The 13,212-nt window shown below is 33.1% G+C and overlaps 1 protein-coding gene across 3 annotated transcripts; it reads right to left on the bottom strand.

Moving 5' to 3' along the window:
- Positions 1 to 2,867: 2,867 nt before the first annotated feature.
- Positions 2,868 to 12,330, bottom strand: LOC148610059 (intraflagellar transport-associated protein-like). Of its 3 annotated transcripts, none has more exons than XM_088542048.1 (7): positions 12,214 to 12,330; positions 9,524 to 9,666; positions 8,382 to 8,539; positions 7,118 to 7,180; positions 6,054 to 6,123; positions 4,639 to 5,009; positions 2,868 to 4,287 (listed from the first exon to the last, which is right to left on the bottom strand). In XM_088542048.1, the coding sequence occupies exons 2-7, from the start codon at positions 9,663 to 9,665 to the stop codon at positions 4,141 to 4,143; spliced, it is 951 nt and encodes a 316-aa protein (XP_088398174.1). In that variant the 5' UTR covers position 9,666; positions 12,214 to 12,330; the 3' UTR covers positions 2,868 to 4,140. The 3 variants fall into 3 exon arrangements, with proteins under 3 accessions (XP_088398174.1, XP_088398176.1, XP_088398175.1); XM_088542050.1 differs by having other exon boundaries at positions 9,588 to 9,666; positions 12,214 to 12,248; XM_088542049.1 differs by having other exon boundaries at positions 12,091 to 12,229.
- Positions 12,331 to 13,212: the final 882 nt, after the last annotated feature.

Raw genomic sequence — 13,212 nt, forward strand, 5'->3', positions numbered from 1 at the left:
GCCAAACATCTCTATTAATACTGCGATCTTTTCATATTTATCAACAAAAAATAATATTTTAATCAATTTATCTGTGTTTTGTAGATTAATTTTGACACTAAGTAGTCAATGAGAAGGTTCAGTGCTTGAAAAGTACCCACTTTTGGGTGATAAAGTAATTATCTTAATTGCTAGTATATCTATGGCATTTCTATCATTAATATCAGCAAATTAGAAGAACAGCTTTTTGAAATGTCACGCGCGTGTTTGCAGATTTTCTACATCACTATTCTCCATATCATAAAGTGAAAGACAAGAAAAATCAGTTACAGGAAGTTAAACAGGAGTTTCTAGAGAGCCTGAATCGCTCACCTGGTCAAAATAGTCTTTTTAGCTTTCTATTAAAAGCTGGACTCTTGACCCCACTGTACTATTATCACAGGAATCAATAGAGATGATCTTTATTTTGTTGTCCACCCAGTTAATCACTCATAGTCATTTTTTTACTATTCAAGGCCAACAACTCCAACATCGATCAACATTTCGACACAGGTCTGTCTCATCAAATTGATCAATTTCACTGCATGACAATTTTGCTAACCCCATTGGTTTTCGAGTTATTTCCACAAATCCTCAATTTTTAGTAACACGACGGCCTTGTTTTCCAACAAATCAAAAATCTTAACACACACAGATTGTTGATGATACCCTTACAAACATTCATGTACATGTAGTAGTCTTAAAGATGTTGGAAATGAAAGAGATCGGGAAAATATCCATTTCAGGACACAGACCTCATTCACCTGTTAATGGATCTTTTTGGAAAATTTCGGCATAGGTCCATTCCATCGTGCTGAACAATTTTAGTCCCAACTAGAATTTAGCTTAACCCAACTGTTGTTTTTTTTATAGTTATTTGCGAAATTTTGCAATTTAAAATCTATGGTCTTTTTTCAGTAACGGCGGTCGTGTTTTTCGCCAGATCAAAAATCATTAAATATACCCTTAAGTAAGGAACATTCAACAATAGTTTGGTTACAATCTGTCCAGTAGTTTCAGAGGAGAAAATGTTTGAAAAAGTTTACGAATGACGACGGACGCAAAGTGATGACAATAGTAAACACGACTTTTGCGCCAGGTGAGCTAAAACAATAAATGCAATACGAGGAGACCGGAGCTCACCCACAGGGGCTTACTCGCACTATCAAATATAAAGCCGAACTAGTATAAATATACTAGTCCAGCAGCTGCGTACAAGACCCTGCATGTGGCCCGTTAGTGAGTTTCTTTTTGCAATATCATACCTTTATTTAAGTATATATACTAATGGAACCAAATAATGTGTTACAGAACGAGTTTTAGTGTAGGGATGGATCCATAATTATGAAAAAGGAGGGATCCATCCCATATTTTTTAGAGAGGAGTTAATGACTAAATAAATATTTGCACATTTTTGTCACAATTTTGCGGCCCCGTGCAGGTCCGGGTGTTAAAAGAATAGGCCTGCAGCAGCGCTAAGCTTGTCGTAAAAGGCGACTAAATAGTGCTCAGAAACCCAGCCGGGGCTAGGCGCTCTGCCCACAGAGCAACTGGGATGTGTGCCCCAGGTGATGGAATGGGGTACCCCTGGTGTGTTACATGCTGGGGTTGTCAGGCTATAATACGGAAAACCTGACCGCAAACCATAGTGCTGCACCGTGTTGGAGAAAGATGCCACGTTCCTCGCACGTTAAAGAACCCTGCTGTGGTATTCGATAGGAGTAGGAACCTTTTCGCTCCGCCACAGGAGGCTAAATTGCCCGACCTTACCCATGCCCCCTTTTTCCAGTGGCAATCAAAATTTGTCCACCCTATTATCCTTGTGACCCATCCTTTTTTTTTCATTTCATGTTAATTTTATCATCCATACAATTTTGCAAAAAATAAACAAAATTTTCAAACAATGAGGGTTGAGGTCCAAACCCCAAACTGCCATAGATCTGTTATTGTAATGATCATACAAGTATGATATACAATGTGAATTATTGGAATTCAATTCACAAGGAACATTTCATAAAGGATTTTAAAGTAAATTAAGCAAACAAACTTTTTTATTATAGTCCATCAACAATCAGTAGATGGTATATTGAAATCACATTATCCGTTCGTCGGTCCAAATCTAGGCTAAAATTTGGTGTATGGCTTTATACAGACTGGCAGTCTGGGCATACGTTGTAAGTGATTGTAGGAGCTTTCTGATATCAACTTCCAGTGCGAGTGCCTCAATGGGGTATGCCTAGCATGACAACGTGGTTTAACTTCTAAATAAGATTTTATTGTGTGGATATTCTTCTATTGCAAAAATCATAGTTTATGTAACAACATTAATTATGAAGCTCTTTTCCCTTAAAATTAAACATAACAATCATTGAAATAAATAGAAATCACAGAAAAAAAACCCAACCCTATCATTAAAGGAACAATTTTGACTTAAATTTTCAATAATACTTAATTACTATTCAATTTCTTTAAATACAATTCTGCTGGTATCTATTAAAGTTTAAGAGTTTAAGACAAATAATATGGCAGTAAAATCTATGAAAATCAGTTATCAATCAAACTTGTAATTCCTCTTAAGTTTTTTTTAATAGATTTTTTATGTGTTTAATTGTGTAACTGCATTTTTTTTATGCCTGTCCCAAGTCAGGAATTTCTGGCCTCTGTATGTAATGTTTCATTTTCCCTTCAGTTTACTTTTTATAGCTCAAACCATTTAAGACAAAATATTTAAAACCTGCCAATAAAAATTCTTAGTATGTCATCAAACTGTTAATATTTGAGTTATCTCCCTTTGTTAAATTGCATGTACTGTTTTAGAGAAGAATGGATATTAACATCAGCATCTAAGCAACTTTGGTGAAAAATTTATTCCTTAGTTTTTGTAAGCATACAATCTTTAGAAGAAGATAAAACACTTCTAGAAAGCCTAGATTTATATCTTAAGACTCAACCATTTCAGTCAAAGCAATACACCAAATATCTAAGTATTCCTTTTAATAGAAGCTGAGAAATCCATAATGCAAACCTAAAATATTACTATTCGGTAAGTCGATCAATAAACAGGAAGAGGATGAGCCAGGAATCTGAAAAGGGGAGAAGCAGTACAAGTCATCATACAAAAGCAATATACCAAATACCTGAGCATTCTCTCTACTGATCAATAAAGAGGAAGTAGATGAGAGAAGAACCTGAAATGGAGAGACACCGTACAAGTCATCATGCATACCCTCCTATAGAAGCTGAGAAATGTGATACAATAAGTCAGTGTAAAGGAGGGAAGGCTGACAAGATGATTGCAATATGACCACACTGTAATGAGTGAAGGTAAAAAAACCACAAAGGTAAAAGTATATAGTTACCCCTATCTCTTTCAGAAAAACTAGAAGTACAGGACAAATGTTTTTTGGAGAGAATGTAGTATGTTTCATGATTGCTATTAAGCATAATCAATGGATAACTTTCCCATTCAATTCTGTTCCAGAAAAGTTCAATTACATCAAAGTCAACTGGGGTCAGCATGATAAATGTAAGATTAGGGACATTTCAATGGCAGCCAAGGTAACAGAAACTTGAATCTAATGGAGTACCAATTTTCATGGTTTTCATTGGTAAACCAAACCATTAAATTTGGTTCCAAATGAAAAGTTAAGATTTCCAGCCATGTGTATACTGAAAACCTCAAGTTCACAAATTCAAGAATCCACGAAAATTGGTATCCACGAATTAAAGTACTTTCACAGTGCTACAAATAATTTTATATGATAGACATTTCAGATATTGTTATGTTCGAAGACATATTTCAACATAACTATTACTGTTCAAATCCAATATATCTTTATCTAGTATAAAACCCTAAACCAGTTTCCACCAGATTTGATATAAATGGCGAATGTGAAATTAATCATTGCGCCCTTCTATTTTTTTCAGAGAGTTTCAGGTTTCACCTGTCTCATATTGCATCGAGTACTTGAAGTGAATCTCAAGTTTATCTCGAAACATACAGCTGTTAACTGGTAGGCATAGTCAAATACATATTGACAGATTATGATGGAAGACTGAATGTGATATTTTTCCTTAGAAAGTAAATTGGACGTAATGTAATATATTGGCCAGTGCCATTTGCTATGATTTAACTTCATTGTTAGGTAAAAATGATTTTAAATGTTCAACTTCCTGAGCAGTAAATTTGGGTGTCAGTTTCACATTATCATAATCAAAGTCATCGTCCAATGAAAAAGGTAGCACTTCATCTGTGATGGAAGGATTAGTCTGAAATAAAAAATAAAAGTTTCATGAAACCAAACTTATAGCTAGGATGGAGGGGCACAGAAGGAGGGGACTTAGTGTATAATGTGCTAGATGTACCGCAGACCTTCAGATTTGTCAAATTGTTTTAATACAACTATTAATGTAGAACTTGAAGGGAAAAGGAAGTCATTTGCAATGTTTATTTCCTATAGAGATGGCTTGGTGATATTGTTTATCAAAATTTTATCAAAATCTAACCAAAACTAAACCGAATGATGTGAAAGAAAATGCACAAATTTTGAAAAATAGTAGAATCACAAATGCATGCTGATATCAAAATACATTCATCTTTTTTTTTTTTTTTTTGCATACCTGATCACTAACATCACACGACTGACATGTGACTACTGCAAAATCCAGGTGTGTATGATTAGTAAGTTCCTTCTCTGAAATATCAGATTGTGGCTCAGCTTCACCAGGGAATAAAGTCATAGGATCACCATTTCCTAAAACCTCAATATTTTTTCCTTCACTGTTTACACTACTACAATCATTTTTATTTTGATCAGGTGATATCACATCCCTGTTTTTATCTACTATGACTTCTGATGTAATGTCAGGTCCTTCTGTTTGGTCTGATGGTAGTGATGGTTGGTTTGTGTCCATTATGGTGCTGTGTTGGGCTATTTCAATGTGTTCTTTTTCACAATGAAAAGTAGGTGTAGGTCCACCTTTGTCACTTTCTGAAAAAGTGAGCTAAAAATCAGTCAGGTCACTTTATAATTTTACCTTCTACGGCTAATTTATCACACAATAAAGAATGACAACTACAGGAGGGAAATGGAAAGAGTGAATAACCAAAATATGATCACACGTGCAGAAAGATGCCGACATTTAACAAGTGCATAGAAAAGTGTTCTTTGTACGAGTTAAAACTCCAAGTTTTTCGGCACAAGTGATTAGTCCTTATAGATAACCAACTGATTATCCTAATTATTATATAGAATTTCTCAATAATTTATTGTTATTTTCAAATAAATTTAACTTAGTGATCAGCAGAGTGGTATTCCAAATCAAATAAAGTTAACCAGAAGAAATAGTAGTGCTGAGAATATAAAATATATCTTAAATGTGAATACTTGGAATTCATTACACAGGCGACATTTAATAAATTACTGCTATCCACATAAATGATGTTCAATAAATCGAATAGAACCTGCTTGGTTCTAGTCCAACATGCAAGCTGCAATATAATGTGCTAGTTTACAGAAACCATAACCCACAGGTAGGAATATCACCCACTCAGACATATTATCCTATGGGATAACCAGTCTTTACTTTAGTGTTTCTCTAGGAAATAACACAGGACAGAATGAACAATTATTTTGCACTTTAAAAATTTATGACAACAAAGTAATACTTAAATATGACTTAAAAATTGTAGAAATTTGAAAAATAATTCAACCATTTCTGTAAAATTCAGTTGTATGGCCAACAATTAGTACATGCTGTAGATAAGTGAGGAATCTGGAAAAGGGAGACAGGGTACAAGTCATCATGCATAATCAATATACCAAATATCTAAGCATTCCCTCAAATAGAAGCCAAGAAATCTGTTACAGAAAAGTGTAACAGACTGACAGGCAGACAGCCAAGGTGATCACTAAATAGTGGGGTAAGGTAGTTGTTAAGAAACACCATAGCGTAGATATCTCAACAGCTGATTTTAATTATATTGATTAATCTGAAAAAAAAAAAAATGGTGTTGATTAATATCAATACTGAACCTTGTCCAAAGCTAGCCACATATCCAGATGGTTCTTCATCTGACATCTCCTCTTCTACAAAGTTGTCAAACTGAAGAATAAAGAATGAGAATTTTGGTTTAATTTATGTACAAAGGTTGTCTTTCTTTACATGTAAATGTCTCGTACACAAAAACTTAATCAAAACCATATACAAATATGGATGTTTTCATTATTGATTACAAAAATCTCCCGAAAGAATTGAAAAAAAAGTCATTATTAACAAATGGTGTATAGCATATTACAGTAAAATATTGAAGTCAATTATGTTCTTTCCAGTGAAATTTGCAAAACTACATGTAACTAGCTGGTAACAACAATGACATATGCTAACATTACTTGATCTTGTGGTTTGGTTTATAAATTGGTAGCTAAATGTAGCGATAAATTATAAAAGAATACAAAAGATATATTTTGATCTTGTTATCACATTTATAAAAAAGCTGTCTGGTATAAAACATGTAAAATAGTTTATTAAATAATTTTGTGGTAAGCTTAGCAGATCACTATCAAATTTTAAGAGCAATCAAGGAAAAATCATAAGAATGTAATCCAGGGATAAATACCAAACATGGAAAACAGCCATACACAACTGAGATCATAAAATAACCAAAACAATATGCACAAAGTAACAAAAGTAAATGAGCAAGTTGGACTCCACTAAAAACTGGGAGCATGGACCAGATGCACTGGTAGGGTAAGCATTCTTTGCTTTTCTAGAAACATCTGCTGCGCTCTCATGAAACGTCAAGTCCATCAAGTCCAGGGTAGATGAAGAGGAAAGGAAAACTATAACATGTTGAGCAAATCGGTTCTCATGGTGCAGATGGATACACCATAACGATCCATGAGTTCATGATGATTTTAAAGATGTTTTTAAGTGTATGAAGTGAAGATGCACACTAAACCACCAATTTCCTTAAACAAATTCTGTAAGAGTGTGGGACTTCAAATGTCATCAGTAGCTTGAGAAATACAACAGCATGTAGAAACCTTATTTAACTTTACATATATAAACACATACATGATATGATATATTAGTATACCTTCATCCTTGATGAGCTGTTACTGGGAGCCTTTTCTATGGTCTTAATTCCACAATCTAATACCTTGAAAATAGAAAATTAAAAGCATGTAGTACATTTTTTCCTGTTAAGAAGGAAGTGTGTGAAACATCGCAAAACTTTGGACAAATCATAACCAAATTTTCAATGTCACTTCATTAATCTCTTTAATATACCATCATAGAAAAACAAACAATTTTCTACAAGTTAGTGAATTAAAAGCTAACAAAAATAATTTCCTTTTCTCTAAACCTCATCTGTCATTAACTTGATAAATTGTTGTCAGATAAAATTAAATACTTAGTCAGTTTATAATGTATCTAAATCAGTCCCTGAAACATCCTCAAAATTTTCTACCAGACATGGGGACAACATAAAAGATCAAAGTTTAATTCAATTTTTTTTCAAATAAAAATCTTCTTAAGACAATGATTACAAAGAATTTTCCAAGTATTCTCTGTGGACCACACATCATAGCCAACTTTGTAGATTGGCCCTGTTTTGCATTGTGTAAGGAAAATGTATCACATATTTATTGTTTTTTTTTTTATGTAAGGTAGTTGGAGGAATTTTAATTATAGATTGCACCATATTTTTATAATTAGTCTTCTAGTGGAAGATTTCGAGGTAAAAATAATAAAAGAATGTGTTTGAAAAAATCAAGTTTTCTCCCTTTAAAAGAATTCCACCACAAGAAAAAAGATTACAGATAACTTTTTGTGAATTTTAATACTCTGCAGCAATGTTAACACAATCACATAGGAGATTCTCCCTCACTGACACAGTCTCTTACGGGGAGATTTTAACATAAAAGCAAATATTTGATGTAAAGATTCAATTATTTTGCATTTTTCACAGAAGAAAAGTAATTTTAGCCAAAAAAAAACAAAAAAAACACAAATCTTACATTTTTATTTTTATGTGGGAGATTGTAATTTTTTATTGTGGGAGTCTCCCTCCTACTGTGGGATAGCTAACAGGTTTACCTGGGAGTCTCCCTCCTACTGTGGGATAGCTAACAGGTTTGCCTGGGAGTCTCCCCCCTACTGTGGGAGAGCTAACAGGTTTACCTCCTGCATAAATCTTAACAGGACTACTATTAAAATTGTTAAGAAGTCATTAATGGCTCATTGCAATATCTCTCATGGACTTGAAAATACTCAAGAAAATAATAAACACCAATATATTTATATACAAGTACTTTGTGAAGGAATCAAATAGATACAGCCTCAATAACAATGCATACCTCCTCTTCAAGATCATCCTCTTCTACAGGTTCAGGTTTAAGTTGTTCTAGCTTTTGACCATCTTTGTGATTTCTTGTGGAAAGATTTAGTTTCTTCCTTTGGGTAGCAACATTAGTCTCTTTTGCAGATTTGTCAATCATAGACTTTGTCATGCCATCTAAAAAAAAATCAAAATTATATGCATTAATAACACTCAAAGAGAGATAACTCTGATATCTTTATTTTTCAATGTACTCTATTGCAGGACAATTAAAAGCATAAATGGTGATACTTATTTTGATGTCGATTTTTGTATAATTGTACTCATTAAAACATGACATGTACATACATGTAAGTCATTGTGTAAGCATGCATTAAAAGTCAACAAGTGTAATCTAGATCAGGAAAAAACAGAGTTCTAATTTAAAGTGAAAAAGAGATCTGTACTAATTCTAAAAAAGCATGTTAAAAAGTAGGCAGATTCATGGCTTAAATTTTGAAGTCAAGTGAATTAAATTTAACCAAGAAGTTATAGTTAAAAACAGGTAGTGGGTGGCACAAGACATATTTTGTTTAAAAAAATTTTCCCCCATTTCATGTCACAAATGTTTCCTTTCTCAAAGCTGAATGTTGTTTTTTCATTAACTGCAATGGTTTAAAAAAAAAAAAATTACATAAAAAGCATTGAAATTCATTGAAGGAAGGGAGATAACTCCTTAATTTGAGCAAAATTTGGTTGCTTTGTTAGGGAACTTTAAAACCATTTTCTGAGCCAACCATTGTCGATTTTATACTATGTGACATTTATATGACACATTGTATATACATTACATTTGAAATAACAATTCAGTAGGATAGAATTTATCCTGTGCCACCCACCCACATGATAAGATCTGCCTGATCTTTGCATGGACAGCCTCTTAAATGTAACCAAACAATGATTACATTGTATTTGTCATCAAGGCTATAGCCAAAGTGGCCCTTCAAAGCAAAAAAAGTGTTAAAACTGTTTTAAAAAATTTAAGCATAAAACAGTTATTGCAGGATTAAAGTCAGGAAATTTTGTCCAAATAACACCCCCATGAACCTCCCCTCCAAAAAAAATTTTCTATTGGCCTGTGTCTTTAACACTGGGTCTGTTTTTTACTTCCAAACATTAAACCTTTAGTTATATACTGGAATCCTCCCATAAAATCGTCATATGACTGTTCTTCATGTCTCATCACCTTACTAATAGCCAAAGCCATTGTGTCACTTCTTTGGTTAATAACATTTTCTTCCATAGCTGATGTCTCAGGATTCATTCTGAAACACACCAAATTAATGTACACTAATAGTAATTTTCAGCTGCTAATTTTCACAATTTTTTTTCAATGAATATTTATTGGTATATATTGATAAATCATTTCACAGTTTTGAAAATAAGTTTTGTTTCATACTGTGAAATATCAATTACCCAATACTATTTCTGCACTTATTTGTTCCATGATCCATATTATTTGTTTTCCATTAGTAAAAATGAGTAAATAACACAAAAAGCTACAATTAACAAAAATAATTAGCTGACATAATACTATAAGTGAAGACCTTTGTTTAGTCTAGTTTTGAATAAGTTTGACTGTAAGGCCAAAAAAAAAATATGTGTGTTTACAGTCACCCGACCAACCTTCATTTTATTGCCACAAACCTAACTTTTTTATCGGAAATTTTCTGAAATTCTGCTATTTATCGTATTAAACAACAATGGCGTCCAAAAAAAAAAATCTAACCTAGCGACCCTATTTTTTTCAGTATGTGAGAGTAAACACACATTATTTTTTTTGGCCCAAGTGTATATTTGTTGTATCACGTTAGGACTTTCTATACACATGTACTCAATATTCATGTACACGTACAACTTTCCTCATACATACACTGGAAACCCAGTTAATTTTTGCAGGTACATTTGTACATGTACATTATTCCCCTATTAAGGATGTCATTCTGATATTGCCGTTATTTAATTTTTTGTCTACCACTCTCTCAATTATTTTTTCTACTATTAAAAGATTTAATTGTGGTACTTTATTTTCAAGTCTTTTGTATCTTGCTCTTGAAATAAATGGCTCCTGAAAATAAGGCCTAAAAAAAATCTGTATTTCTGGTAACCTGACAGATCCTATTTTTACCCTGCCAACCCCAATTTTTTATGGTGTCAAAAAAAAACCAAAAATTAAAAAAAATATGAATTTTCGACATTTCCCTCTCTGATTACTTACTAGAATTGCCTTGCTCTCTGAACAACATGGCCGTGGCTACCACAAGTTCAGTATTTGCAAAGAAGTTTGCAAAATGCAAGCAAATGGATTTCAGAAATCATTTAAAGTGCAAAATTGGTATGTTTCAATGTCCTGCAAATCCATAAATTTCTTTTTAAAAAAAACCTACCTTACTTACCGACCCGAACTTTGCAGGAGATCTTATCAGAAACACAGAATGTTTTTTAGGCCTACGTTGCTTTACAGTAAACTTCCAGTTAAACAAGCTAACTATACTGAACAATGGACAATGTACGTGTGTAGGTCCCAAATTTAACCCTGAGGCAGTTTTTCGAAGCAACAGTGTTTCTAATCATTATTATTGCAAGATTAATGTTATTTTTATGTTCATGAAAGATTTTATTATTCATATCAAGGGTTTCAGATTACCACATCAAATTTAATAGGCCAATTATGGCTTGAAACTATATATATTTTTTTAGCTTGTACTGAAGTGGTCTACATCCATATTTTTAGTCAATACTCTAAAATCTTAATTGAAATTAAAAACCTCTTCATACATGTATATGCACATATACAAAAACTAACAATAACTAATAAGAAAGAGAGGATAACACTGGCAAAACAAATATTTGAACACCTCTGAGAGTACAAGATGAGAAATTAAAGACTCCCAAGCCCTTAAAGGGTAAGCTTTCAAGTGCATTAGCAAAGCTGTGCATTAAAATATTACCCAAGAGTGTCTGATTCCTTTACTCAATTTTAAGTTAATTTCATGAAGACCTGTTCACCACATTAGAACATCTGGCTAGATGCTATGGTATCTTAGAATGTTTTAATGGGGTATGACTAATTTCATATGCTTCAGGGGAGAGGTAGCACCACTGAAAATGCTAGAAAGAGAAATTTTAGACATCTTGATGTAAGATTTCAATTTCTCTTACAATACTCTGCCTAGTTAGAGAACATTGAAACCTTACATGAAGGTCTCTGAGGTTTTTGTGGCGGTGCTTTTTTTTTTTTTTTTTACTTTTAAAATTTTGTGATTAGTACTCCAATTTAGAACACTCTGCATGCTAAAATTACATTGTATTTACAGTATGTCATAACATGATTTATCTTACCTGTGGGTGAGATAAGGATATCTCACTTGCCTAAATGTGCTTGTATTTAATGTGCACTTTTAGTGAGAAAAGGAAAGAAAATATCCTAAGATCAAATAAATCAAACAAGTTTACAAATCTTGGTATGCAAGTACATTGTACATACATACATGTATGTACAAGTAACCAAGAATCAAATACAAGACTGATGTCTTTTTATAAATGTTCAGAAATATCAATTAAAGTTCAAACATACAAATGTACATGTATATTATGTGGGCATTAAATATTCAGAGAAAATAAGAATATCTTGTAAGAGCAGTAGCAGTTATAAACAAAACAACCAAAAAAAACAAAGTTAGACAAACCACTGGAACCAGTGATGTAGGAGTAACCAAGGCAACCAAGTTTCAGATAATGTAAGTTCCTTCTTATAAATTGTTGAAGTTCTATTGTAACTTAAAGTTTGTGTTTGAAGTTACAATTCATACTTAACACTGATCTGTTGTTTTGAACAACTTCAACATGTGATTTGTTTGTTTACAAAAATGCGACTGGTTCCGTAATAATCAGTCAGGGAACCAGTTAAATGGTCATACTAAAAAGTGCCCGGACGTGTCCGAGAGCACCCATCGTTATTTTTACAGAGACATGCACAGAGCGCCGCATGGAAAAGGTAATTACACACTTGCGCCAAGGGCCACACTAACTTAGTCCCATTATCAAATATGCAGCATGTCGGATAGGAAGTACTTCTTTTCCCCCAATAAAAACTTGTGGGTACCTCTCTTCGTTTATACTTGAAAGTGTACAGACGCCTTTTGACAAAAATAAACAATAAAAATAAACAATCATGAATCTTTAAAATTCGATGTTGGCTTGTAAATGGTTATTGTGATATAAATAAATATTTTCGGTCATAACTAATATTTTTTCACCGCAACCAGTACATATATTTTTCCATTTCAACACAAACAAAACAGCCGGGCGATTTTAATGTCATTCCGGTCACTTTTAAATATCTCTCGGGTGCTTTTTATTGTTCAGGGCGCTTTTAAGTAAGACCCGTCTAAAAGCAAATCTAAAGTCTGTACGCCATTCCGTTCTTGAAACGAATTTTAAGTACAATACTTAGTTGAAATGGTGTTGAAACACAAATCATTAAAATATTATAGCCAATATCATCTAGAGTTTGAAATCGATAATTATATTTATGAAAGAGTAATCAAGGGAACCAAGGTTATAGCGGTAATCAAAAGAATGTAATCCAGGGACAAAGACCAGACACGGAAAACCGACACACACAACAAAGAACACAAAGCAACTAAAATCATACATACAAAGTAACAAAAGCAAATGAGCAACTCAGACTCCACTAAAAACTGGGATCATGGACCAGGTGCACCGGTAGGGTAAGCGTCCTCTGCTTTTCTAGAAACACCCACCGAGTTGCTCATAAAAAGTCAAGTCGGGGATAGAAAAACAAGAAA

This window comes from Perna viridis, chromosome 8 (assembly GCF_037379345.1).
Source record: "Perna viridis isolate PV_CMFRI_1.1 ecotype Kerala chromosome 8, ASM3737934v1, whole genome shotgun sequence".
NCBI classification, from domain to species: Eukaryota; Metazoa; Mollusca; class Bivalvia; order Mytilida; family Mytilidae; genus Perna; species Perna viridis.